This window comes from Penicillium waksmanii (assembly GCF_028829765.1).
Source record: "Penicillium waksmanii strain IBT 27052 chromosome Unknown utg000008l:1.0-5622682.0:1.0-5626561.0, whole genome shotgun sequence".
In the NCBI taxonomy this organism is placed as follows: Eukaryota; Fungi; Ascomycota; class Eurotiomycetes; order Eurotiales; family Aspergillaceae; genus Penicillium; species Penicillium waksmanii.
Genome location: NW_026643254.1, coordinates 3,200,485 through 3,226,222, shown reverse-complemented (window position 1 = coordinate 3,226,222; position 25,738 = coordinate 3,200,485). Strand labels below are relative to the sequence as shown.

The 25,738-nt window shown below is 49.6% G+C and overlaps 11 protein-coding genes across 11 annotated transcripts; 7 read left to right on the top strand and 4 right to left on the bottom strand.

Annotated features, from left to right (window-relative positions):
* Positions 1 to 228: 228 nt before the first annotated feature.
* N7481_009534 (uncharacterized protein) lies at positions 229 to 1,930 on the top strand (the record flags this gene model as incomplete). Its single annotated transcript, XM_057268753.1, has 5 exons — positions 229 to 592; positions 655 to 750; positions 799 to 899; positions 964 to 1,235; positions 1,288 to 1,930. Coding segments are annotated over 5 exons (1,476 nt in total), but the record flags the coding sequence as incomplete, so codon positions are not given.
* Positions 1,931 to 3,254: 1,324 nt separating this feature from the next.
* N7481_009533 (uncharacterized protein) lies at positions 3,255 to 3,584 on the top strand (the record flags this gene model as incomplete). The annotated part of the gene is made up of 1 exon (XM_057268752.1): positions 3,255 to 3,584. One exon carries the CDS (start codon positions 3,255 to 3,257, stop codon positions 3,582 to 3,584), a length of 330 nt encoding a protein of 109 aa, XP_057119429.1.
* A 961-nt stretch (positions 3,585 to 4,545) lies between these two features.
* Positions 4,546 to 6,995, top strand: N7481_009532 (uncharacterized protein; the record flags this gene model as incomplete). The annotated part of the gene is made up of 3 exons (XM_057268751.1): positions 4,546 to 4,579; positions 4,646 to 5,060; positions 5,132 to 6,995. 3 exons carry the CDS (start codon positions 4,546 to 4,548, stop codon positions 6,993 to 6,995), a joined length of 2,313 nt encoding a protein of 770 aa, XP_057119428.1.
* A 914-nt stretch (positions 6,996 to 7,909) lies between these two features.
* Positions 7,910 to 8,676, top strand: N7481_009531 (uncharacterized protein; the record flags this gene model as incomplete). The annotated part of the gene is made up of 2 exons (XM_057268750.1): positions 7,910 to 8,600; positions 8,669 to 8,676. 2 exons carry the CDS (start codon positions 7,910 to 7,912, stop codon positions 8,674 to 8,676), a joined length of 699 nt encoding a protein of 232 aa, XP_057119427.1.
* A 788-nt stretch (positions 8,677 to 9,464) lies between these two features.
* On the bottom strand, positions 9,465 to 11,911 carry N7481_009530 (DUF3405 domain-containing protein; the record flags this gene model as incomplete). Its single annotated transcript, XM_057268749.1, has 2 exons — positions 9,465 to 11,206; positions 11,266 to 11,911. 2 exons carry the CDS (start codon positions 11,909 to 11,911, stop codon positions 9,465 to 9,467), a joined length of 2,388 nt encoding a protein of 795 aa, XP_057119426.1.
* Positions 11,912 to 12,797: 886 nt separating this feature from the next.
* On the bottom strand, positions 12,798 to 13,663 carry arfA (putative ADP-ribosylation factor; the record flags this gene model as incomplete). The annotated part of the gene is made up of 4 exons (XM_057268748.1): positions 12,798 to 12,890; positions 12,977 to 13,042; positions 13,149 to 13,393; positions 13,516 to 13,663. The coding sequence occupies 4 exons, from the start codon at positions 13,661 to 13,663 to the stop codon at positions 12,798 to 12,800; spliced, it is 552 nt and encodes a 183-aa protein (XP_057119425.1).
* Positions 13,664 to 14,573: 910 nt separating this feature from the next.
* On the bottom strand, positions 14,574 to 16,830 carry N7481_009528 (uncharacterized protein; the record flags this gene model as incomplete). Its single annotated transcript, XM_057268747.1, has 8 exons — positions 14,574 to 14,825; positions 14,933 to 15,328; positions 15,383 to 15,708; positions 15,791 to 15,919; positions 15,992 to 16,277; positions 16,360 to 16,399; positions 16,465 to 16,493; positions 16,585 to 16,830. The coding sequence occupies 8 exons, from the start codon at positions 16,828 to 16,830 to the stop codon at positions 14,574 to 14,576; spliced, it is 1,704 nt and encodes a 567-aa protein (XP_057119424.1).
* A 1,788-nt stretch (positions 16,831 to 18,618) lies between these two features.
* N7481_009527 (uncharacterized protein) lies at positions 18,619 to 20,868 on the top strand (the record flags this gene model as incomplete). Its single annotated transcript, XM_057268746.1, has 6 exons — positions 18,619 to 18,693; positions 18,744 to 18,856; positions 18,924 to 19,092; positions 19,144 to 19,234; positions 19,281 to 19,779; positions 19,836 to 20,868. 6 exons carry the CDS (start codon positions 18,619 to 18,621, stop codon positions 20,866 to 20,868), a joined length of 1,980 nt encoding a protein of 659 aa, XP_057119423.1.
* A 672-nt stretch (positions 20,869 to 21,540) lies between these two features.
* Positions 21,541 to 22,326, top strand: N7481_009526 (GNAT family N-acetyltransferase; the record flags this gene model as incomplete). The annotated part of the gene is made up of 1 exon (XM_057268745.1): positions 21,541 to 22,326. The coding sequence occupies one exon, from the start codon at positions 21,541 to 21,543 to the stop codon at positions 22,324 to 22,326; it is 786 nt and encodes a 261-aa protein (XP_057119422.1).
* A 700-nt stretch (positions 22,327 to 23,026) lies between these two features.
* Positions 23,027 to 24,033, top strand: N7481_009525 (60S ribosomal uL1 domain-containing protein; the record flags this gene model as incomplete). The annotated part of the gene is made up of 4 exons (XM_057268744.1): positions 23,027 to 23,045; positions 23,115 to 23,292; positions 23,441 to 23,634; positions 23,705 to 24,033. The coding sequence occupies 4 exons, from the start codon at positions 23,027 to 23,029 to the stop codon at positions 24,031 to 24,033; spliced, it is 720 nt and encodes a 239-aa protein (XP_057119421.1).
* Positions 24,034 to 24,198: 165 nt separating this feature from the next.
* On the bottom strand, positions 24,199 to 25,473 carry N7481_009524 (uncharacterized protein; the record flags this gene model as incomplete). The annotated part of the gene is made up of 1 exon (XM_057268743.1): positions 24,199 to 25,473. One exon carries the CDS (start codon positions 25,471 to 25,473, stop codon positions 24,199 to 24,201), a length of 1,275 nt encoding a protein of 424 aa, XP_057119420.1.
* Positions 25,474 to 25,738: the final 265 nt, after the last annotated feature.

Below are 25,738 nucleotides of genomic sequence, written 5' to 3'. Positions count from 1 at the left end.
ACTCCCAAACTCTCGAGGTCTCACATGGTTTTCTAGTCTCCCCCAGGGTTGTATTTAAACAAAAGATGCCCGTCTCATGCTTCCAATTCAGATAACTCACAAACGCATTGCTTACGATCGGTTGTTTGCCCCTCATTCCAAGAACAAGATTCCTAGGGCCGTCTCGGACTGTTGCGAAGCTCATACTCAGCTCAGTTCCGCCGATTAATCTTCGCGCTGGTTTCCTAGCGGCAATTCAAAAATATGGAACCCACCGAAAAAGCCCTAGAGAACGAGCAGGTTGAAGAGATGAAGTCAGAGCAGCCAATGCCTGTGATCGACCGTGAGGCCGAGAAACGATTACTACGGAAACTCGATATCCATGTTGTCCCAATATTAACTTTCCTCTTTCTTCTCGCTTTTCTCGACCGGATAAACATCGGCAATGCTCGACTACAGGGGCTAGAGGAAGATTTGAACATGAAGGGGCATGACTACAACATCGCGCTATTCATATTTTTCATCCCTTACATCCTCTTCGAGGTTCCGTGCAACCTTATCTTGAAAAAGGTTTCACCATCCTGGTGGATCAGCGGATTAATGTTCGCATGGGGTAAGTTTAAAGAACTACTACAGAAACAGAAATGCCATTAATCTCGTTCGCCTTGGTGTCAGGAATCGTCACGGTTTGTCAAGGTGTTACCAAAAGCTTTGGTGGATTGGTCGCTTGCCGCTTTTTGTTGGGCGTTTTTGAGGCTGGATTCATGCCAGGTTTGCTCACCTTTTACATGACACTCGGGATTTGACTGACATTGATAGGATGTGTGTACTTGATTGCAATGTACTACAAGCGATACGAGCTACAGTGGCGTATGAATTTGTTCTTCAGTGCAAGCATCATGGCCGGTGCCGTCAGTGGGGTATGGCATAACTCTCTTGCATCATTCTTATATTGAAAAACAGCACTAAATGGTCGATGAACAGTTACTCGCATATGGGATTGCTAATATGGCGGGAATAGCGGGATACAATGGATGGCGGTGGATCTTCATCATTGAAGGTCTTGCTACGATCGTCGCAGCTGCTGCGTCCAAGTTTCTGATAGTCGATTGGCCCGAGACAGCAACCTTTTTGAATGAAGAGGAGCGAGAACTGCTGTTATCCCGTTTGAAAGCTGACCATGGCGAGGCACGAATGGATCGGTTGGATGGTCCAACCTGGAAACGCGTCCTTAGCGATATAAAAATCTGGCTTGGGTGTGTACCAAAGAAACTAAGTCATCTTTCGAAATCACTAATCATTTTGCAGCCCGATGATGTATTTTGGCATTGTGAATGGTGGCTACGCGAGCTCGTTTTTTACACCGACAATTCTGAAGCAACTCGGTTGGACTGCGATACGGGCTCAGGTGATGAGTATTCCAATCTATGTGGCTGCAACAGTAATCTCGCTATGCGTTGCTGTTGTCAGTGACAAGCTTCAGCATCGGTTCACCTTCACAATAGTTGGTTGTGTTGTCGCTTCCATTGGATGGGTGTTGTTGCTCTGCCAAGAATCAATTCCAAAGGGCGCACGGTACTTTGCCCTTTACGCCGTCACTTGTGGGGGTTATATTACACAGCCTATTCTTTTGGGTTGGATCAGCAATAATATGGGAGGTCACTACAAGCAGTCGATTGCCGCCGCCATGCAGGTAGGCATTGGTAATATTGGTGGGCTTGTTGCAAGCAATATCTTCTTCGACTCGGAGGCTCCTACTTATAAAACTGGATTTAGTGTCAGTCTGGGAATGACGTGGATTTGCGGACTAGCCTGTATAATCTTTTTAGTCTGGGTGAAGCGAGAGAACAAACTACGTGATATGGGGAAGCGAGATGATCGATACCAGCTCCCAGAGGACGAGCTTGGCAACCTTGGAGATGATCACCCAAGTTTTAGGTATACATACTAAGCACAGGCTGCTGGTGATTCATCAAATATCGGGCTATTGCGCCCTTGGATCGAAAATAAAGAGCGACATTTTCCGCATTTGACCGGAACTAAAGATAAAGATCATTTCTTAACTCCACGAGTGGGACAAACACGTAGCGATGGGTGGAGACTCTGGGCATGAAAAAAAAGCATGTAGCAATCCAGGCTTCAAGTTTTGTAAATGAGCTTCCATACGACACTTATTAGCTATACCTACGCCATTTGTGGTTGTCCGATGCGAAAATGCCCGATAGTCGCCTTTCCGGAATTTCCCATTTCCGACAATGATTGGCACGATGACGATCTGACCCTTGCGGTGTTACGAGTCAAACGCCAAGTCAAGTTAAGGGTACCTGTCATCCTGTAATAGTAATTGGAAGATGAAGGCTGATTGCCGCCAGAGTGGCAATAGGGCGGATGACGATCTGATCCGGGGTTCTGCAGGGATCCAGCTAGTCGTAAATAGCTCATCTCCAGGGTAGGTACTCTCACGGTGTGCTAGGATCAAGGTTCCAGAATCGCAGACAGTTGCGTAGACTCGGATCGGTGACTCTTGAAGATAGTATTGATGTGATTTCTTTTCCAACTTGAAGTTCTAATAAATGTAGATCTCCACCAGATGTACATATCGTGACGAGTATGTCCTCGTATCTGGGGAAAGGCCTCTCACAGAGTCAACCACTCCTGTGCTGCAGATTATATGTTTCTTGACCGACGGACAAAACGGTCCTAGGAAATGAAGATCATCAACCCGCTAACCTCTCTCTCTCCCTCTCTCCCTACGTCCACCAGGTACCGTCTTACCGCCCCGGGATGGCGCCCATTCACGAAGCAAATAATTCACACCGGCTCCACCGGGCAACCTTCCCAAAATCACTGGTCGCTGGCTTGGATCGGCACCTCGTTACCGAGATGACGTAAAGAAGCCAGTCAGAGCGAGAGAAAGAGTCCTTGGGAGTTCCACGCTTGTTCGACCACATGGTGGCACACGAAACCCTGTCCGAACCCTGCTCGCTCAGTGAGCCTTGGACCCAAAAACTGTCACCTCGACAGTGCTCATTCTAGCGAACCCAGCGACTAATGCACCCTAAACCCCTTGGGTCGGATACTGGGCCCCAATCAGACCGTTACGCTCCAAGAGTCCCGCGGAGTTATTTTCGCGGTTAGGCCCGAGAGCCAGTTCCTTCGATCAACGCAGATACTTAATCATGGTCTTCCTCCCGGTCGCCACTTTCTCTTCGGCCTCCAAAAAATCTACAGATAAACTTGAAGAACCCTCGTCCTCGTCCTCTTCTTTTTTCATCATGTCGCAAAGTCGCTCGTCACCCAACAAAACCAGTCGCTCCGTTACATCCGAAGAGCCATGGAAGGTCGATACTCCCTTTGGCCCTCCACAGGTACCTCGATCATTCCCTAATACTGGCATTCGACGCATACGCGATACTCTCTCGAAGATATCGCCAGGAGCACTCGCAGAGAAGGAGGAACTTCGCAGGAAGAACCAATATAAGATTCCATTGACCCACCGGAACGTCGACAACTTCGTGACAGAACAGGAAGTCAACGAGGCCTGCACGCCAACTCAGCGCACCCCAGACATCCAGGTGGCTGAATGGCTGGAACACGTTTCTTGAGCTCGAAAGATACCAACCATGGCCAGCCATGGGTTACAATCGTCCCCACCTCCACGGCCGCACGGTCGTGCTTGAGTTCGACTAGCCTTCTTCTCGACCTTTCCTTTGAGTCGTCGACCCCGCACGCCGATCGGGGCGTAACCACTAAAAGTCAATCCGGGCTTTTGCTTCCTCTTATCGCCTGATTGATTCCCATTACTTTTGTCGGCCTTCTGGCTCCCGATGCCGAGTGCATCTTCGTATCCTGTCGCCTTGGCGTGAACGTCATGGCGCAAAGTGGACTGTGGTTACTCATGCACGCCCCCTAGTTGGGCGTATGCTGTTGGCTGGACGGCAAAAGCGGCTCCCAAATACAGTCGTTGGTCTCATGTTTGATTCTTCATCGGATAAATCGGATCAAACTACCAACCACTCTTGCCAACCTCCTGTCGCGTGAGGGCGTTTGGTTGCAAGGCGTCGTCCATGATATCCCTACACACTTGTACATAATTCTGATCTGAGACAGCATAGATTGATAAAGGTGTAACTATTTCAACTCAGTGTTGCATCGCTGGCCAAGTGATCAGATCGTGATTCAACAGTCGGCCATTTCTCGGTGGGCCCATCGCCCATTGCGGCTCTGTTGGACACGGCCACGAATGGCCGCTAAACTAAAGAAGTCATGACTTGCATATTAATACCAATACCTTTTGTAAAATATAAGATTTTCAATACTTGCATATCTTGCCCAATATATCTAGCATCATAGTTATGCGTTGTTCATGTCGAGAGGGGGCGAGGGGCGAGAGAGAAGAGGGGGGATGTGCCAGTGCCAAGTTGATGCCCCCACCGCGGGGGATTTTTTAGGGTTTACCACAACTGCTAGTCATGACGGGTGCTTCCCAAGGTTTATTGGCCTTTGCACCTAGGACACTACCTGGGATCTTATCACTTTGATATCCTACTCCATAAAGAGAACTCTATGGCTATACCACCCAAAAAAGTGGCTATCATCGGTTGGTCGCCCATCGGTCATCGGGCACTCTAGCCCCGAACAACCTGCTAATCCAATTCCACCCTAGGAGCCGGCCCATCCGGCCTGGTCACCGCAAAAACACTGTTGCATAATTTCCCACCTGGGAAATTCGCTCCAGTGGTATTTGATAGTCGATTTGAAGTCGGTGGTCTCTGGAACACCGGCGCCGCCCCCACTAAAGCTCGAGATGCCAGCGACCCGGTGACTTTGGATCCCCGGATGCGCACGAATCTCAGCCGCTTCACAGTTGCGTTTTCCGATCTCGCCTGGGAGTCCGTGATTGAAGATGGTGACATTCCGATGTTTCCGCAGGCCAGCCAAGTTGGCCAATACTTGGCGGCCTATGCACAGCGCTATATCCCGAGGGATGCTTTCAGGCTAGGGAGCTATGTGAGGCGGACTGAGCGATTGGTCCAACCCGATTCTTCTACGAAATGGAGAGTTTTCTGGGATCAGAAAAGGTATGTGCCCAGCTGGCCCTTGTTTGGCCATGACTTTTTAGAGCAAATGTTGAGATTATATAATTCTCTAGTACCCAATTAGTTGATCATGATCAACCACAGGCAACCAAGTCAGAGAAATCCGAGGATTTTGACTACCTTGTGGTGGCATCTGGATACTTTGCTCGCCCTCATATACCAAAAATACCAGGGTTGGCGCAGTTCAACGGCCGAGTTGTCCACAGCTCGGCTCTCGCCAAAGGTCATGACGCTGCCAACGATGAAGACCTCTCCCGAGGGAATATCCTCGTTCTCGGAGGAAGTATGTCTGGCGTGGAATCCGCATCGACTTTTGCGCTGCATCGTTCTACTTCCAAATTTCATGGTGTGAATGAGGGCAAAAGTACGCCAGCAAACTTGAAACATTCAATATATCACATATCGTCAAGACCATTTTGGACATTACCAACTTATCTCCCACATACACTCCCATCTTCCAGGGTTAGATTTCTTCCACTCGACTTGACAATGTATGATTTGGATCGCCGGCCTGTCGGTCCAATAGAATACTATCTTGGACCGATCCCAAAAGAAAAGGTAGCCAAAACCAGTGAATACTTCCGATCATTGCTTGGCGCAGAATACGAGAAACTCGGACACGTGCATCAAGGAGGACCAGGAGCTTCGGATTCCAGTCCGCCCTGGGTAGCCATAGGTAACGACTATGCTGGATTCGTCCAGTCAGGCACGATCGTACCGAAGATGGGTCGAGCTGTGTCCATCCACCCAGATCCTACCAACAAGTTAGCAGCTGTCCAGATTGAGACCGCAGATGGCGAATCAATAACATTGGAGAACATCGCATCCATCGTGATGGCTACAGGATTCACCCCGTTTGAATCGCTATCCTTTCTACCTGAAGATATCTTGTCTACCTTGGAATATACCACCGATGACTCATTCCTCCCACTGGTTCTAGACCAAGGTGGCAGTCTCCGATCAGAAATCCCAGACCTTGGCTTCGTCGGATATTATCGTGGTCCCTACTGGGGTGCCATAGAGATGCAAGCACGATTTCTCGGCAAGACATGGGCCCAGGAGAATCATGAGCTCGCTACGGCTGAGTCGCAGATGCAAAATATTCGACTTTTGAGACAGCCAGCCACGCTGACTTGGCGAGGCCAATTTCCGATGGGTGACTATGTAGGGCTTATGGAAACATTTGCCAAGGACTTGGGGATTGAACGCACTGCTTTGCGAGGCATTGAGGGTTCTGGTCCTGTTATTCCTGCTCGGTATATTTACAATGACTTGACTTCCACAGATGGTCAGAATTCGGGCATAGAGAACTTGAACAGTGATGCAAAGTCAACTTTGGATTCCTTGTCCTTGGTAGGCCTTCGCGGTACTGGTGATGCCAATACTCTTGACTCCCAGGCAGGCATAGCGACGGCCATATTCCGAGCTCTTCATGGAGAATGGAAACTTGCCAAAAGGGGATATATCGGCGGAATGGGTGGATCAGTGACATTTCATCCACGGTACCCCACAAATCCTGCATATGGTAGGGAGTATGTCTGCGAGGAGCTAATTTCGGATTCTGCCGGCATGACATCCCACACGAAACAAACCATCTGGCGATTATCAGAAGAAGGCGGCACTAGTTTCCCGATCCGGATATACCCCATGGAGGCAGCTGGAGATGGGTTGGAAATTCAAACAACCAATTACTTGAAGCTACGCTCTGCGCAACATGGAAAGAGTGACAATATTGGACCGAACTCAACAGTAAATATTACAGTCGACCACCAGCCTGATTACGTTCTCCAAGACAGCACGTGTCACTACAAATTTTGGTTTGATGGTGTTTCTATCTCGAGTTGGGAGATTTCTCGTATAGAAGATGATGTGGTATCAGATGGGTCGACTACGTCGACGATCTACACCAGGTTCTAGACCGTCTGGCAACCCTTGAGATATTTGGTATGACGCCCGTTCCTGGCGACCCATTGACCACGACTATGCATTATGCGATAGAAGCTACATGTTCTATGTGCAAAATTCAAGAACTAGAGACAAACGTTCCTCAGTAGGTTAGCGCAGAGCCTCGGTTCCAGGCTTCAAGAAATTGTACCAGGCTCCATCTGGAAGGTAAAGTGTTGAAGAAAATAATATAAGATTCATTTTGGCAGCTGAATAATACCTACGGGGCTACCGATAGCCGAGGCGCTAAACTAGTTGACCTAGAAGTGAGATCATAACTGACCGGCGATACCGATGGATTAGCCTCGCCCCTTACTACCTTAAATTGAATCCAAGTATTTTAATTCGTCTGTCTAAAGACGTATTACTTTTCCTCTGACCAAACAGCTGGCTGACAGAGCCTTCGGATCGCCTTCGGTTCCGGCCGAGTGGCAACGGTTGTGATCCAGGGAACCAGGGTCCATCCCCAAGGAAAGGATCTTGATCCCGACCACTTGGATTCAATCTTGCATTTTTGTACTCTTTTTCTTGCATTCCATTTGTGCACTAGCCGATTGACGCCACCTGGTTGCAAGAGCCTGGCCAGTTCTAGTCTGGGGTAGAGCCACGGAGGTATGGATCCGCCGGCACGATGCGAGCCTCAAGAGCCAGGGCTCCATCGGATTTACGGCAATGCGTCGGCCGAACCAATATTTTGTTGCATGTTTTCCTTTTAAATCTATAAAAACAGACTACAAGGCATCAGAATTGCTGTCGAATGTTTTCTATCAAAGATCGCAACTTTGGGCTGGAAAGTGGGAAGAGGTATCAACGAACATCCATCCCATTGCATCAAATATCTCGCCACCCTGTTCCAAGTGTTCAATTGAATTATACAATTCGTACATATGGACATCTGCAATATGGAAAAGCGCAGCTCATCCCAAGACACCAAGCCACCACTCACTCTGGACCCGATATCCGAATGGCGCGCCTTGCAAGCCCTCTCCGTCTACTTCACAGTGCTATTGAACCGTCAAATCCGACGCCGCTGGCTCCTCGAACACGAATCGATGAAAAACAAGCCCATCTCAGAACATTTCCGCCCTATCATCTTCCTCGAACCAGTCCCAGCACTACACAAACCGCTCATCCCGAACAACACCAACACAGACCCAGCACAACCTGGACTCGTCAATGCCAACTTCAATTCAAAATACAACCCATACAATAAACCCGCCCTAGAATCCCTGAAAACAAAAGTCCACCTCCTCCGCGCCCGCGTCGAAAAGGGCAAAGAACTCGCCTCAGAGATCGAACGACGCATGCAAGACCCGCGCATCCAATTCCCGACTCATTTCTGCCATACATGCGTGATGGGCGGCGACTGTGTCGACGTCTTACTGACAAAGTGCGGGCACCGAGTTTGCAGGACTTGTCTCTCATTCGGCATTGATAAGGATGGGATCTATGAATGCAGTATTTGTTTTGCGCCGGCGTCGTTCGTGGTTAAGTCGCCGCTTAATGGGCGTTCGCAGCGGCGGTCTTGCTCGGAGCAGATTTCTAATGCTTCTATGAGGATTATGGCGCCGGGGAAGCGTAAGTCGCCCCTGTGGTCGCCTTTTGCTTTTCGGGATTGAGTTTTGGTTTGACTAGTTTTCTTTTAGTGGAGTGATCATGGGGGTTGTTTCTTTGGGGTGGTATTATGAAGGTGATGATGCCTTTCTGGTTTTTTTTCGTTTCTTTTTCTGCTCTTCGACATAGCGGCATTTGCATACTGTATAGTGAATATTTGGCTCGCTACAGGTAGTAGAATTACTCATATAATAATATCATGCATGATACACCAACTTGAATTTTACTCACTACTCCTTGACTGAATAGACACCCAAAGTAATTCTATTTCAATTGCAGACTTCCTACTATTTATTCACGCCAGAGCTAAAAAGTATACAAAGACAATATTCGAATTCACAACTAGAAATACCTAAGGCACTAGACTGCGAATTTGGGGACATTGAGACATGAAGTAAAATGCATCACGAGACACATGGTCTGTGACACCCACACCCACACCCACACACCGATTTCACCAGACAGAGGAAACGCCATTCTTTTTTCGTACAATGACCATCACAGTGCCGGGAAGAAAACATATCCTAGAGCAAGGGGCTGGGGTTGGGGGTGGGCGCATATATTGCGGGCAGGGAGGTAATGGATGAAGAGACATTATACAGGAAGAGTAAGTTATGCAATCATGCCAGCTGATCACAGCTGACCACCAGCTACCCAAAATTGGAAAAAAGCAAATGCATGAGGTGCGGTAGGGGGGGACGGGGAGAAGGGGGGGCCGTAAATTAAGGGACATTTATGTGGTGGGTATCTAGACATGATGGAGAAAACCACGATTTGTGGAAGATATAAGAAAAGGGGAGAAAAAAAAACACCAAGCATCTCCCCCCCTCACATATCCTCAGCATGTTCTCCGTCGTCAATAACCATCGACACACCCTTAACTGGATGTAGGAGCATAGGTGGGAGACACATTCGGCCCTCGCCGGCCAACTCTTGTTGCTCGCCACCGTCGTTGTCGACGCGCAGTCCAAGCCAGCGGCGCCAGATATTCGGCGAAAAGCCGGCAGAGTAAAACCAAGTTGTACCCCTGAAGTTGTGCTCGCGTTCACCAAAGATAGACGTGCGGGCTCCGCCAGAGGCACCATTACGACCGGCATTGAAGACAGACTCCAAGTAGCGCGTGGGCCATCGGCGGTCGATGTAGACGGCGTGCGGGACAAAGACGGCCTTGAAACCGTGGTGGAGAGCTGTCGTTGCGGGCCACATCTCTGAGAACATGCTGTGGTGCTTAAGACTGCACTCACGGTGCATGGTGGTGAGAAGCTTGCGGGAGATCCGAGAAGCGGTGATGATTGCAGTACGGCGCGGGGGCATGCCCTTCTCCTTGTTGTAGCCTGTAACATCGTCGCGAAGTAGCCAAGTAGTGCCTTCGGGATCGTACAGCGGGTTGAAAACGATAAGGTCGGCGTCTTCGCCAACGCCCCAGGTATATTGGTCCTTCTCCATCGTGGTCGGTGGGATTCCTTCACCCTCCACCTCGAAAATATCACGCTCGTCGGGTCGCTCGGGGCCCCAGATAGATTTGTCACCTTGTTGGTGATGCATCATACTGCTAGCGCTCTCTCCATCGGCGCCGGGCTTCCTAGGACTCCAAAGGTTGTTAGGGCTGTTGGTACCACTCTCCGTCTGGACGCGAACTGTGTGGCGGAAGTCATCCCATGAACCATGAACAGAGGGAACGTAGAAGCGGGCATTTCGGTCCCAAAGACCCTTGCGAGGCTGTTGTTTAGCCCACTCGGCGACCTTGTCAAAAAGATGGTACCAGTGGCCAGTATAGCGGGCATCCATCTCCCAATTCCAGAAATAGTCGTATTCAGGGTGTTGGTAGGCAAAGTACTGCATAGGCATATAGGTGCTGCGGTATACACCGTGGATGGGCAAGCCACGAGTCAAGGTTTCCTCCAGGCCAGGGTACATCAGAGCCATTTGCTGCTCCGACCAAAGTGTCCCCATACCACGGAATTCCTCGGGCAATGCCTCGTCCAGCACACGCTGGTATGTCTCGTCATCCGACCAAATTTGAAGATTGGCGTTCTTGACGTGGATGAGGAAATGGATCGTGTACTCGCCACCGGAAACAAGCGACAGCTCGGAGATCACAGATCGCAAATACATAATATCCTCGGGGGTGTACTGGAAGTCGTGCCAGGTTCGAATAACGACAGCAGTCCTCGAAAGTCGATCCGAGCCAACCTTAGGCTTCGTTGTCGAGCTATCCTCCAGGGAGGGGATGTTCACATTGGGAACGCCCACGGGCATCGAAACGAACCGGTTCAGGCGCGGCTCTGGTAGCTCATTGAAGCGATGGCGGTTCGCAGCGTGACACCTCTGCTGTGCGCCAGCCCAATCCACGCCACGATAGTCAATTGGAGGGGAATCCTCCCAAATGCGCTCGGCGCCATCGCGGTGGCCTTCCAGACCGGCGCCAATGCCGCCTTTCTTGACCCCGTACCCCAATCCATAAGGGCCAAGACGACCAAACCGATCAAAGCACATATCATCCTGGATCCCCAGAATTGAGTTCGAGCCCATGGCTGGGTCTGGGAACCCTTCTGGGACTCCGGGTAGGACTGGATGAGCGGTACGCGAGTCTTGCCGTCCTTGTCCAAGAAGCACTCGCGCTTCTCACCATATTTACCGATGTAGTCGGCAGACGCGTAGTCGGGGTATGGGTTGAAAACCGAGCTCGACATAGTCGGCTTCAAGTCCCTGGCGCTCAATTTATTCTCTTCACCGTCCGTAGACGAAGTGTCATCCCGCGGAAGTGGCATGCCTTCTGGGCCATCACCAGGGTATTCGGGAACATTATCCTTGCGTGAAACCAATTTTGACAGGCCGCCCTCGTAGCGACTCAGCATCGGGAAGCTCTCCCATTGAGGAGGTTTGTTGGTGTTGGCTTTAGGGAGTTCGACCACGACCGGCGAGATCGACGAAGAGATGGTGACCCGGAAGAGTGTGAGGACGAACAGGAGGAGAGAGACAAAGAGAGCGAAGCAGAGCCATCGCATAATCCGCTGAGGTACACGGAAACCCACGCCGGCCTGGGCACGGCGCAGGCCCGCGCCGTTCATGACAGGTGGGTAGGAGGTGGAGGAGTGTTCTGGGCCGTCGGCGTCGTCGCTTTCGGATTCGCTTTCGGAGTCATCGCTGCGACGGTGATGGCGGTAGGGATGACGGCCAATGGGTTGTTTCTCGACATCGCTATCGTGTGTTCGTGAGTTATAAGGTGAGGGTTTGTTATAGGCGGCGGAAGATCTCCTGGCCTGGACGGTCATGTTGCCGGGGCAGTCGTCAACATGGGAGGGAGGAGTGCGACAATTCAGCGGTACATCTGTCGGAGAAGTACGACTCTTAAAATAGAAGCGGACGCTAGTGGGTTGAAAGGGGGAAGGGAGGAGGAAGAGGAAGAGGAGAAGATGCACGCGATGGAAGTGGTGGCAGATCGTCGGCCTGGCAATCACTCGTGGGGCGTGACGGTGTTTTTGCCGCGGAGGAGACCAAAGCAGCCACACAGAGAATAGAAAATAGAGAACACAATAGGGCTGAATGGAAGAGTTCAGGGGCCAGTTTGCACCAGCTTCATATTAAATCACCAACAAAATAAACAGAAAAAGAAAAAGAAAAAAGGCTCGGCGCATCTGCCAAGCCCACAGGAGAAAATGAGGGATTACGCATGTGCTGCTAAATTTGGCTGCAGATGATTGCTCAATTAGGTGGGAAGGATGAACCACTAGCAGACTCTGGTAGGGAGTATACGGGTAGAGTATAGACTGAGAGACTTAATTTGGGCATAATTATAGGTCGGAGAAGCTACAAAGTACGGAGCCATTAGCACAGAGACAGATCAGAAATCGGAATCAGAATCAGAACTGATGATACTGATAGAAATGATGCAATCAATCGAAAAAGGAGAAACCAGCAATTTTGACGTGGCGCCAGAGAGAATAGAACAAATGAGGCTAATAGCATAGCGAAGAGAAATAAAGCCATGGTGAGCAAAAACACGCAAACCCGGCCAATGGTCCTGTCCATCCAGGATGGTGGCCTCGTGAAAGAACTCCGCCATAATCATCAATCCATCATTTGCAGATTTTCCGTGGTATTTCTCTTGCTCTGCTACGTACACACTCCTCCCCCATCACAATTTCGTATTATATCCGTTTAATCGCGGTTCGTTTTCCGGAGAGTGTCGGCGAGCCACTCCAGACCCTCGTAGAGACCGTCACCGGTGGTGGCGCAGGTGGATTGGATGAACTGGGAGGTGTCAGTGTTAGCAGAGGAACAACACAGGAAGCGCAAGTAGCCAGCCCTCTTGGAGGTGGTGTAGAAAGAAAACTTACCCAAGCACGGCGGGTCAGGCTCTGGAGGCCAAGTTGCTGGGTAATCTCGGCGGGGCTCATGGCGTTCTAAACATAGCGCATCATCATTAGTACTCGGGGTCTCCCGCAGTGGTTTAAAGGGAATGAAAATCCGAGGGAAGGGTTTCGTCGGATGTTGAGATTGAATCCTTACAGGCAGATCTTGCTTGTTGGCGAAGACCAAGAGAAGGGCGTCCCGGAGCTCATCCTCGTTCAGCATGCGCTGCAACTCCTCGCGGGCCTCGACAATACGGTCCCGATCGTTGCTGTCAACCACGAAGATGATACCCTGGGTGTTCTGGAAGTAGTGGCGCCACAGAGGACGAATCTTATCCTGACCACCGACATCCCACACGGTAAACTGGATGTTCTTGTACTCGACGGTCTCGACGTTGAAGCCTGCAATTTGTCGAATGTCAGCGAAACCCTTTTGCTTCTTTGTGTATTGCGCGGTCGGGGGGGATTTCCTGCGAGGAAATTGAAGTGGCGATGTCGCAAAGATGAATCGGAGGAAGACTGACCGATTGTAGGGATGGTAGTGACAATTTCACCGAGCTTGAGCTTGTACAGGATGGTGGTCTTTCCGGCAGCGTCCAGACCGACCATCAGAATACGCATCTCCTTGCGACCCCATAGTCTATCAAACAACTTCGAGAAGGTGATACCCATTATGGCGGAGACTCGAAGCCCTGGAAAATTGGAAGTGGAGGTTAGATTTGGGTGGAAGTCAAATCAGGGAGAAGAAAGGCGGAGGGGGGGGGGGAGAGAGATTGGAAAACGTGTTGTGTCGGGGATTTTAGGGTTTAGGGGGGGATTGGGGGGCAAAGGAAGGGATGATCATGTGGTAACAGGCAAATAGAGGGCAGAAAGAAGGGTAGATAATAGCAGAGGATGATAACATACCGGGTAATGTGTGTGTGAGTTGGGTAAGGAGGAGGTGGGAGAGAGGGGAGAGATGGAAGGTGAGGTTGATAGGGGAAGAAGGGAAGTGAGGGTGGTGGTGGTGTTGCCGGTGTTGCTGGTGTTGCTGGTAACAGCGACACACCGAGAGAGGCCTGTTTTTTTGTTTGGAAGCGGCCACTTCCCTGTGAAATACGCAGGCGGTGACTCTCCTTCTTATTTTACCCTGTGGCTATGACCAACAGGCACCCATCATCGAATTGCCAGATTCGGATTCCTATTCTATACAGTGGTCATCTACTATATCATTCATCACATCCTTCCTTCACAGAGGACACCGTGTTGGTCCCGTACGAGTATCTGAAATACCGGAGGCGAGGGGCGGGCGCACCACTTGGACCATGACCCAGCGGCTTCACCCAGATCTGGACGCCTGGTTGGCCCCGCTGATAGGCTCACGCTGATTATCAGCCCCATCGAGTGCCCAGAAAAGAAAAAGAAAGACGCCATCCCCAGTGGGACTCGTCCCCGTGGATATGGTATGGACCTGGACATGACACCATCCACCCTCCACCTTCTCTACCCTCTCCACGATGATCATGATCTCCCTCACTCGCGCCGGGACTTGCTGGACTTGCTGGACTTGCTCATCCTCTCTCGCGATTTCCGAAAGAATGTCTTAACCAATGACTGATAGATCGTCTTCCCTTCCACCGTATCGCTCGCCTTCCCAAACACTGTCAACACAAGCACCGACACAAATAGAATCACCGCAAAGGCCACCCAGTACTGCGCCTGCGTGAATCCCCCCCTTGACACCCTTCAATTCCGTCGAGAAATAGGCAGTCATCAAACTGACCGGAAGGAACATAATGGTAGCCTTGGCCAACAAGATCGTGATTCGTGTCAACTTTTCAACGGCTTGGGAGTCCTTGAGCGCAATCAAGTTAAAGTTCTATCGTCGCCATGACGCGCAGGTTAGCAGGCTGAACCGGACTGGCAAGTAATGGAAACGTGGCCAAATAAATCATCACTCACCAAGAATGTCAATGACTCCTTCTCGCCGAGGCACGTCTCGATCTCACTCAAGCAGTACAAATTGATGCGATCCGCCAACCGCTCGAACCGAGCCACCGCGGCCGAACTCAACAGTACCCCGACGGGCTTGTCATTTGTGAATGGAAGGCTAGAACTGCTCATCAGACTCTCCTGTCGCCTTTCCGCAAACTCGACTTCCTCAAAAGTGGCTCCAAAGGGTATTGGTCGTTGTTGGGTGCCCCGGGCTTCGTCGCGCAGGAGTCGCTGCCGCTGCAGCACGCGCTGCATGATGAGCTCGTAGCTCTGGTACAGTCGCTTCAACACGCCGAGCCGGCGACCTAACCAGTGCAACTCGTTCACCAAATCCACTACTGGCTTATCGAGCATTGAGCCCCGCTGTAATCCTGTTGTCAGTTACTGCTCGACCACCGGGGATATGCAAGGACCTACCAATTCTTCCAAGAGCATGCTGTATTTGTGCTCTCGCTTTGCGACTAAACCGAAGCTTGACATCCAGTCGTCAAAGAGATAATAGAAGAGGAGACTCGGTCCATCATCTTGTTTGATATTCGCCTGGTCCGGACCCACATCGTTGAAATGGCGTACTCGGATGGTGACCAGCGAGTCGTTCTCGGTCTTGCTCTGGTGAAGCCGGGAAACACCCTCGAAGATGGATTTGATATTTCTGCGTGCAATCCTGAGTATCTTTAATTGGTTGTGTTGGAACTCTGCATCCTGTCGGGGGAATAGATTCTCCTGCATTGAGATCACGGTTCCTATGGTCAACCTTAGCAAAAAGAAGAACAGATTTCCCCGGTGCTCGTCAACTAATCACTCATCGTGCAGTTTGTCACTTACCATCATCACACAGAACCAGCCAGGTCCAGAGCCGTCGACCCTCTGGAAGGTCTTGACCATTATTCATTTCCTCTCGAGGAATACTAGTATCGGACGTTGCAAATAGAGTATTATAGCCAATGCACGTATCTGAACAAATGTCAGTCCGAGTCCCTTGTAAATCTTCTGCTCCAACATATCACATCATATCGCATAACCTACATCGAGGCCCATAATCCGTCGACGAGAAATGCCAGATCTGATCCGTGATCTGAGCAAAAGTAAGTTTCCCAGGATTGGCCGCGGAGCGGGCACTCGCCATCTCAACGCTTTCTAGATCCTCCTTGGCACGCATTGCAGTTTCAAGATCATCACGCGAGAACGCTTGGGACTGGTCAAGATCGCGAGAACGAGATTGCCGTTCTTTGGCTTGAGGGCGGGGGAGGACTGGCTCAGTGCACATTAGGCCTTGTAGTCGTTCTGAGACGCCGTATTGTGTTGTTATTGCCTATCCTTATTGGGTTAGAGCGTGATCTATGTTTTGATAGACCATGTAGTAGTGCAGTGGATAGAGTAGTAGCTCGGATTACCTTGACGGTTTCTTTCTGCTTTTCAGGGGCCCAGATGTTACTATTGGTTGATGGTTAGATATAAGTATCAAGGATCGTGGATGGGCCCTGTTTCATCGCACTTACATCCACCTCGTGCCAAAGCATTTCGCTCGCTGAGGACTGCGCATTAGTCCAGTCTCTCTCTTCTCTCTCACACACATGCGCGCTCTCTCATGATCGATATCGAGGGGGTGAATTGCATACCGGCTTTTTCAACAATAATTTCAAATCCTCTGTTTCCAAATTCATTGCGCAGAATGCATCGTCGTTTCCAAAGTCCAGTACAAAATTCTTCGTATGTGGGTCACTGAGCTGCTGGACGGAATTGTCAAAATGGACTTGCTCGTCGATGTTCTTAAACCGGTCCTTGAGCGAACTTCGATCACGGGTAAATCCATCATAATAGTCCTGGGGAGTGGGACCACCCCGCGAATGGGTATGTTCGGCCATTGTGAATGCGTGTGTAGGTGTGAGTATATGTTCAGTGGAACGACTCTGCGACTGGCTTCAAATCCAGCTTCCTCCGCTACCTCACTTGAAGGCAGCCGTGGCCGTCTCGTATTGTTGCGCGCGTTACCAAGAATAGTGAGATCGGAGCGGGTCAAACAGAGCGGGGAAGAGAAAGGGACGATCGTATCAACAAGTGCAGTCGAGACGGCGCAAGGGAACAAGAAAGAAAAAACAAGTTCTGCAGATGAAGATATATGAAAGTGGAGAGATCAAGGTTGATTGCTACTGAATAAAATAATACGAGAATCCAGGCTGTCTCTAGGTTGCCAATCCGAAAAGGGGCAAGTGACCACTGGAGGCTGACTTGCCGCCAGGAGGTCACACCTAAACGCCGCGGGTCAGCTGCAGCCCCGCTATAATTAGGCCCGACTCAGTAGATCGATGTCTTTGCTTGGTGAAAAGCTTGACGTGGAGGGTCACCTGGGTTAATCTTATTTTTCTGCACAGGGTATTGAGAGGGTTGGCAGGGTTAACAGGGTTGGGTCAGATGGAATGGTGACGACGACTATGATGGTGGTCTTCTTATGACTCTTGTTATCGCAGAATATTAGATGCAAGATTCATGCATGAAGAAAGTGGAGTATAGATCTGGTGGATTTGACTTTTTAGATTAATTATGCCCTTGTTGTACGATATGCTTTGTGGAAAGATCCATCGTTTTGGTCTCCAGGTTGTTAGGTTGATATTTTAGCCAACCACGAGCATTTATCTGTTGCCTCGTTATCTTCCTGCGCGTATTCGAGGCAATTTCAAGTTCTTTCTTCATGAATAATATGCTGAGTTGACTTATGAGTTAGAGGGATTTGTTCATACCTGAAAAACTACTAAATGCCACAACCTTCAAGTTTGGAGATAGTATGTATTCTAGTCGCAAAGTTCAAAATAGGGTATTTTATTACTATCAGTACTAGTATTAGTGGGTATTATCTTCAAGTTTTAGCAGCAGGCCTGAGCTAGAGGATACTAGTTTATATTCAGAATTCAACTCCCTGTCATCTGAACACGAGGTCTCTGCCTAACCCCGCTTCACAGCCCCTAAAATTGGCGCTCCGCCAGGGCTCCCTCTTACACATCCATTCACAACGACCTATATCTTGGCCAAAATGAGCTTCGGCTTCGGCATTTGCGACTTTCTGGCCGTCTTAAAACTAGCAAATACTGTGCGGAAGCAGTTCAAAGATGCGCCCGGTCAATTCAAATATATATTTGACGAGTAAGTGGGAGGTACACAGCCTTAGAATCCCCCAAACACCTTGTGGTCTTGAAAATGCTTCGGAAAACTACCAGCAGCTAGATCTTTCTCTTGGGATTTGGTCAGATGTACTCGATGGTGTCTAATTGGCTTCTTTTGCTGTTCTGCTGTCTCCATGTTTGGCCTGGATAGTTAGTTAGTGCCTAAAGGTCTTAGTCATGACACCTATGGACCTAAACCGATCTTTTAAAAGCAATTTTTAATTCACCGAAATATTTCCCTGCTGTTATCGTCCAATGACTACCGATTCTTTCTTTAGACTACATATCAACGAAATGAGATTACTTCTACGCGTTGGCATGCTGGACCCATACTATTTGATGTGACGTAATATTAATGCCTGCAAACAAAGGCAACAATGCCAACTCCGTTGCACCCGCGATCCAAAGCCTCCCTGGTCACACCACGCCTTCTGATATGAAATATCGAACATCCCATGCCACCCAGAGATTCGGGCATCCTTGCTACTCATAAAAATGGTGGGAACGAAGGCCGGTAAAACAGTGCGACCTGCAGCATCCTGCACCGAGTGCCAACGGCGCAAACAGAAAGTAAGTGCCCGAATTGTTGTTGAATAACTTCGAACTGACTTCTAAATTAGTGCAGCCGCCAATGGCCATGCAATCATTGCCAGGCTAGAAATATACCACATGTCTGCAAATACCCTCAAAAACAATTAACGAAGACTCCTCATGTCCCAAATGAAACTACGCGGTAAGCCCCACGATGAAAACAGGCAGATAGTAGCAATTCAGACAAGGGCAGAACTAACAAGAAGCAGGAAACCTTCTCTGGAAGGCAGAGAAGAGGAAGATCCCGCAGATTTTTTTAAACCAGAAGATATTGAGATCACCACAGAAGATTTACCTGCCCGAGCTGCGAAGGGTGAACTCCGCAACTTGGGTTACATGCCTGACCAAAGTCCACTTTTTGGAAAGGCCTTACCAATGGTAAGATTATCCATAAACGCATATTCTGATATCTAACGAATCCTTTTCAAGTCATCCACACCAGCATCGAAATTATCTTCGGAGGCAATGTCCTCCGAGATGAAAAATGTCTTACGGCTTTTGCCTCCCAAACCATACACAGGTTCGTTCACAGATCACCTTGGTCGACCTTTTACTAAACAGAATAGACATTTTGGTCCAGCGCTATCTGGGAGTCACCAATTTCAGTTACTATGCCTTATACCCGCCGATCTTTTCTCGTGACTATGCGGCTTGGTGGTCCGACCGAGCAAGTGGGAAGCCACTCACACCGGAGTTTACGTGTCTTCTCATTCGTGTTTGCGCCTGTTCATCGCAATATCTGGACTCTGAGATTCAATTAAAACTCGAATCAGAACTAGGAGAGTCTGTCCAAAGTCTATCAGAAAGCTACCACCACGCTGCCAAACAGCTAAGCGATACGATCGCCCCTGGAAAAGGAGGTCTAGCGCAAATCCAGCAACTATTCCTAACCGCAGCTTGGTTCAAGTCTGAATCTCTTTTTGTCGAATCCTGGCATGCTTTGAGTTCTTGTATCCACGAAGCACAAGAACTCGGCATGCATAAAAAGCACCAAAAGCCGGGATTGTCCGAATTTGAAATAGAGATGAGAAGACGGCTTTGGTGTCTGCTATATGTATGGGACTGGTAAGTTTCTTCTCCATGCTCACTAAAGTATTGGATAAGTTATCTGATGATTTCAGGCAAATGTCTATGTTTCTGTCTCGCCCCCTCATCATCAACCAAGCCCCTTGCTCCTACGAGCTACCGAATATGACGTTGGAGACCTTGGATCCCGCAACTGGTCTGCCTTCTCCAGTTTCTCACATTGCCTCCCAATGCGAGCTAGGCAAAATGATCACAAAAGTTCTCACAAAAATGGAAGGCACCACTGATGCTATTGAAACCGATTCTATCAAAGCAGATATAGAAAGGTGGATGAATTCATTGCCAGCAGCCTATCAAGAAGAGAGCCCAGACACCCAATGGGACGAAGAACATATATACGTGCCTCTCCAGCGTCGCCAACTACATGCCATAGGATATATGACCATGCTTTTACCCTTCAAAGGGTATCTCGTCAAGACATTTGATTCTCAGGCTTCTGATGTGGATAGAGCTCGCCGGGCATCTGCGATCGAAATTGCCCTTCATCTAATGAAAGTGTCGCATCGACTTTTTGACCATGTATTCCCAATCAACGCCAAGTTCCACCTGGTTACGTTCTTGATATTTGACACTGCGGCTTTCCTTTCCTCTGCTATAATCCACGACAAAGATCGCAGTCTTCCACAACGAGAAGAAGTTTTTCAAGCAATTAGGCTCGCATGCTCTCTCATGGGTCAGCTCGCCCCAGTTACAAAGACAGGTGCAATTTGTTACCCGGTTCTCGACAGGCTCGCCAGAAGTCTATCACCAAACAAAGCGGCCTCAATGAATGGTACTACCACCGGGGATATATCGAGTACTGGAACAATGGCCTTCGACTCATCGCCAGACTTCGACTTTCTTGATGCCGATAACTCAGAATCACTGACTTCATCTTTGGGGCTCATGCCTGCCAATGGTATGTTCTTACCCACCTCGGCGGATCTGGACTTTCCGATGGCTGGCATGGAAACACCGCCTATTATGAGTATTGGTGATTTCTCCAATATGGATGTCGGTCAATTTGATCAGATCTGGGACTGGCAAAATCTGGATTTGACTCTACTGCCCACTTTTCAGACAAAATAGAGTTGTTGTATCGGAATTTGCATAGAAATGGCGGAAATAAAGACGCGGTTGGGAAATCGGCTTTTTATTGTATGTAAGGTACTACCGTTCCTAGACATCATGGAAGTCACTCTAAGATTTGGGTATGACTAGTGATAGGGCAATTAGCATGGGGCGTGGTGAAGTCAAAGAGTCGGAGTTCGTCGTATGACCAGATGAATTCCGATGGCTCCTGAAATCTTAATTTGAATCCTTCCACCTCTTTTGCCTTGACTCGGGTGAACTGAGACTAATCTTGGGAGTCATACCTCGGGCGGATCTGGCGTTTTCGCGACAAGATGTGTCATAATAATGGATACAGCTGGTTGGACTCATTCTGGGCACATTATACTACCTATGACAAAAGAAAGGGCCACAGTATGGATACTCGCTCCAACCATATACTTTAAGCATACTAGTACGAGAAGTTCATTGGGATCCGAATGGTTGATGGTCTGGGGCTACAAGGCAGGGGGCGCTGTGTGGCTGTGTGATTGCAACCCTTTGACTTACGATTGAGTCACAACCTCCATCCATCTCTTCTTGTCTCTATAAAGAGTTCCAGGACAGGGAAATTTTGAGATTTTTCCATCACTTCTTTGGCTTCTCTTTCAAACAAGCCAAGTCAAGGCGTCCACTTTTACACGCGATCTAATGGCTGCCCCGCACCACCCATTGGGGCAAGTTGTTCCCATTCCCAACCCCATACCATCATCAACGGATCGGCAAGCGATAGTGGAACGATACAGAGATCTGAGGTTACACGGCCTCAAGGTTGATCCGGAAGCTTTCACTTCACTTTACGAAGACGAAGTCAAATTTCCATACAAGACATGGCAATCTCGAGTCGAGAACTCGATTGCCAAGACGCTTGTTGCGATCGACCCTGAAACAGACCAGAGAGAACAAATTGAAGACAAAACATATGTCGAAAGATTCGGCAGTAATTATGCTACTCAGCGACTCCTGCGACAAGAATGGTTGGGTATTGCTACAATCATTGGACCTGTTCGCTTCGAGGGACAAAGCGACGATGCCATGGTGACATCCGTGAAGTCACAGCTCCACACTGCTTTTATCAAAGACGGGCAATATCAAATCCCTGATCCCTCGACTGTGGAGAACGACGACCTGAGTGATGCCCATGCCGTATTCTTGATTGTGGGGCTGTTTATCTTGCCCCAGGCACGGCGGAGGGGATTGGCAGGTCGCCTGGTAGAAGCATCTATCAACTCCATACGAGAGGAGGCTCGAAGAAAAAAGGTGTCCAAGGCAAGCATCTCAATCCAGGTGGCACCGAAAAATCTTGCAGCACAGGGCCTCTACAAAAAAATGGGGTTCCATGTGAGTGAAAAAGCAATAGTGATGAACAGTCGGCCGGGAGGGGAAGAAAGGGTGATAGGGCTGGAGATGGAGGTCAACCTCGGATCTGAGTCCTAAATGCGCATAGTATCGGGACTTAAATTCTTATGGGATGGTATTTATAATTTTAATCTACTTGATTGGTACGTAGTACCAAGCTCTACCTTATGATTGTCCCAACTATTGTTTATCTCAACTTCTACGTAAGGCTTGCGTGCTCTGCCAGTTTACCCTTCCTTTCCCTTCTTCTGCTCTTAATCTTAGATCATTTTCACGCTTTCCTTCTATATTCCTGGGGCCAGAGACGGATTGGTCATATCCTACCAGAATTTCAGCAACAATTCTGGGAATTTCTGAGAAAGAAAAGAATGGTCCGAGGATTCTTTTACTATGTGGATCGCGGCGCCAGCGAAAATCGATGGATGGAGCATACGACCAGATGGCTGGCCAAGACCGTACGGGTCTACTTTAAACTCGAATTCTGACAGGCTATCCTCTCCTCATGGAGCTCCCCGACACTAATCATGCCGTAGGCTAGCAACTCTAGTTAACAAAGCGGCGTGCCAGAAGTGTAAGGCACTAAGGCAACTATTATCAGTGTTTTCACGTGACAAGAATGATGAATCAGCGCTTCGTTCTAGGGCACCGCTAGTCCCGACTAGGCTTAGCCGCGCACCACGCCCACAAGCGGAGAAATTTGCGGCTACTTCTTCTGCTCTTCAACGTTCGACGCAGAACCACACCATAAGAAAATCTCTTTTGGAAGACTGTCGCCATCATGTCCAAGATCACAGTCGGTATGTGCTACCTTATGCCTATTATTCGTTCACGATGACACTAGAGAACAATCACTAACGCATTCACAGCCGGCGTGCGTGAGAATATCCAGCAGTTGCTGGAGTACTCCCTCAACGAGAAGAAGCGTAACTTCCTCGAGACCGTTGAGCTTCAGATCGGCCTGAAGAACTATGACCCCCAGCGTGACAAGCGTTTCTCTGGCACCATCAAGCTGCCCAACCTGCCCCGCCCCAACATGAGCATCTGGTGCGTTTTTCCTCGCTCCCCGCCATTCTCCGTCCTCCTTGAGCCCTCGCTGGAACGTTCCGAGAATCGATCACCAGTGCGACCGATAAGGATGATAGTGGACAGTCGACAATCTAGAATCAGAATATGCTGACATTTGGAACTACAGTATTCTTGGTGACCAGCACGATCTCGACCGTGCCAAGCACCACGGTATCGATGCCATGTCCGTTGACGACCTCAAGAAGCTCAACAAGAACAAGAAGCTCATCAAGAAGCTTGCTCGCAAGTACGATGCCTTCCTTGCTTCCGAGGCTCTGATCAAGCAGATCCCCCGTCTCCTGGGTCCCGGTCTGTCCAAGGGTACGTTTTTCCAATTTCCGTCTTAAGTCGTCTGGCAGACGAAAAGAACCGTTACTGACTTTTCCCACAGCTGGCAAGTTCCCCACTCCCGTCTCCCACGCCGACGACCTCCAGAAGAAGGTCGACGACGTCAAGTCCACCATCAAGTTCCAGCTTAAGAAGGTTCTCTGCCTCGGTGTCGCCGTTGGCCACGTCAACCTGACTGAGGATGAGCTCCTTGCCAACCTGATGCTCGCCATCAACTACCTCGTCTCCCTGCTTAAGAAGGGCTGGCAGAACGTTGGCAGCCTTGTCATCAAGGCTTCCATGTCTCCCCCCCAAGCGCATCTACTAGATTCTCCGTCGCTTCATTGCGCTGGTGTAATCTGGGGATCCAACAAAATGGGTGTCATAGTTTAGTGACCACAAAAATATGAACTCACGATTTGGTCTCAACCATTTACTCCAGCTACGTATTAATGTTTACTCGTAATTGCGTAATTCAATGTAGAAAGCTCTTTGTTTGTGGCCCTATTTGGCATCATGGTTGCGTACAGATATAATACAATGTGCCTACTCTACTCTTTACTCCATGCCTTCCATCAGCTCCGTCTTATCCAAAATCATGCCACGCATGCCGATGAATTCGCGGAGGCTCTCCCACTCCTCTCCCACCTCCTCGCCGCGCATGTAAGGATCCTTAAAGCCCCACGCGACGGCAACCTTATCCATAGCAGCGCGCTCCTCCTCTCGCAACCAGCGGTGGCGCAAAGGAATTCCAGGTATCCAGGTGACTCTCTCCATTTGATCATTGGCGGTGGTAATCGCGATGATTCCAATGGAAGAGGTACCTCCAACATATGCTAAAGATGCAGCGAGGGCGATTCCCGTTGCGTAACTGGGGTCCATTGTGTTCTGGAAGCTAGATGCGACTGTGGCAAGGGCGTAGCAAGCCATAGGGGCTACCGCCAGACCACCCAAGGGGATACCAGCCTTTCTGACGATCTTAGCGCGGTGGAAAGCGGGTGCGCAGAAGGTGTTGTCAATAATGGCCAACACCAGAGAGAGGTTCTTTTGTGCGATAGCCACGTCCAAGGCCATATTCGCAAGTTCGGCTGGAATGGCACTGCTGACATTTTTGGGGCTCGCTTTGTGGAATTTCGGAGGTGAACTGTTCTCCTCGGGGACTGGCTTGTTGGCATATAGATGGAAGACTTCTGGGAAATGCTCCGCCCGTCGCAAGAGCGTTTGTGTCTTTGTGTAGATCTCCAGCGCCTCCTCATTAATGAATACCTTTTCGTCTTTCACGATTTCGTTGGCGATACGCGAAATTGCGTCGGCAAGACGGGGGTCGGGGGTTGCGGAGCCATTTACTGCGTTCGCTGCTCGTGCGGATGTTCCCTTCTTCTCCTCCAAGTCCAACAACGAGGAAATGGCATTGTTTTCGCCATTCTTTAAAGTGTCATCGGACTGGTCCTGCTCGCTCGAGACGAGGGATTGCGCGAGCTTCTCACACTTTGCCAGCAGCTGAACTACTGTGTCGTTGGAGGGGACTTCGTCCGCATTGTGCACGGCCGACGCTTCCTGTGCTACCTCCTTAATGGCCAATTCTTGAGCGGATGAGGTTGAAGCATAGCGACGGGTTGAAAGAAATGGAGAGGAGGTAGTCGATCGTACGCTGCGCTTTGGTAACTGCAGCGCAAGGCCGCTGTTCGAACCGCGACTTTCGGAAGCGGTTGGGAGTGGGAGTCGGGCTATAGGGAGAGCGCGGCGCTGGGCGGTATTGGAGAATTGACAGAAATGACACACTTGACCTTGCGGTTTGAGGCCTCTTGGGGCCCTCAAGGCGACTCTTTTCATGACGAATGACGTGGTGTGGAGGGGATGGTTCCAGGCGGCCCTTTTTTTCGGCGAGTGGAAGGGCGTTTAAGGCGGAGAGTTCGCCCCGGCGCCCTGGACAGTCCAAGTCCACCACAGCCCCCATCGCTCTGACGTCTTAGCTTCTCTTCTGCCTTACAACTTACAACCTACAACCTACAACCTCCTTCTGGTCAAGGAGATCACCCACCTCCCGATAACATTCGAAAATATCTCATGAAGTACTAGACGCTTCCCTCCTGCTTGT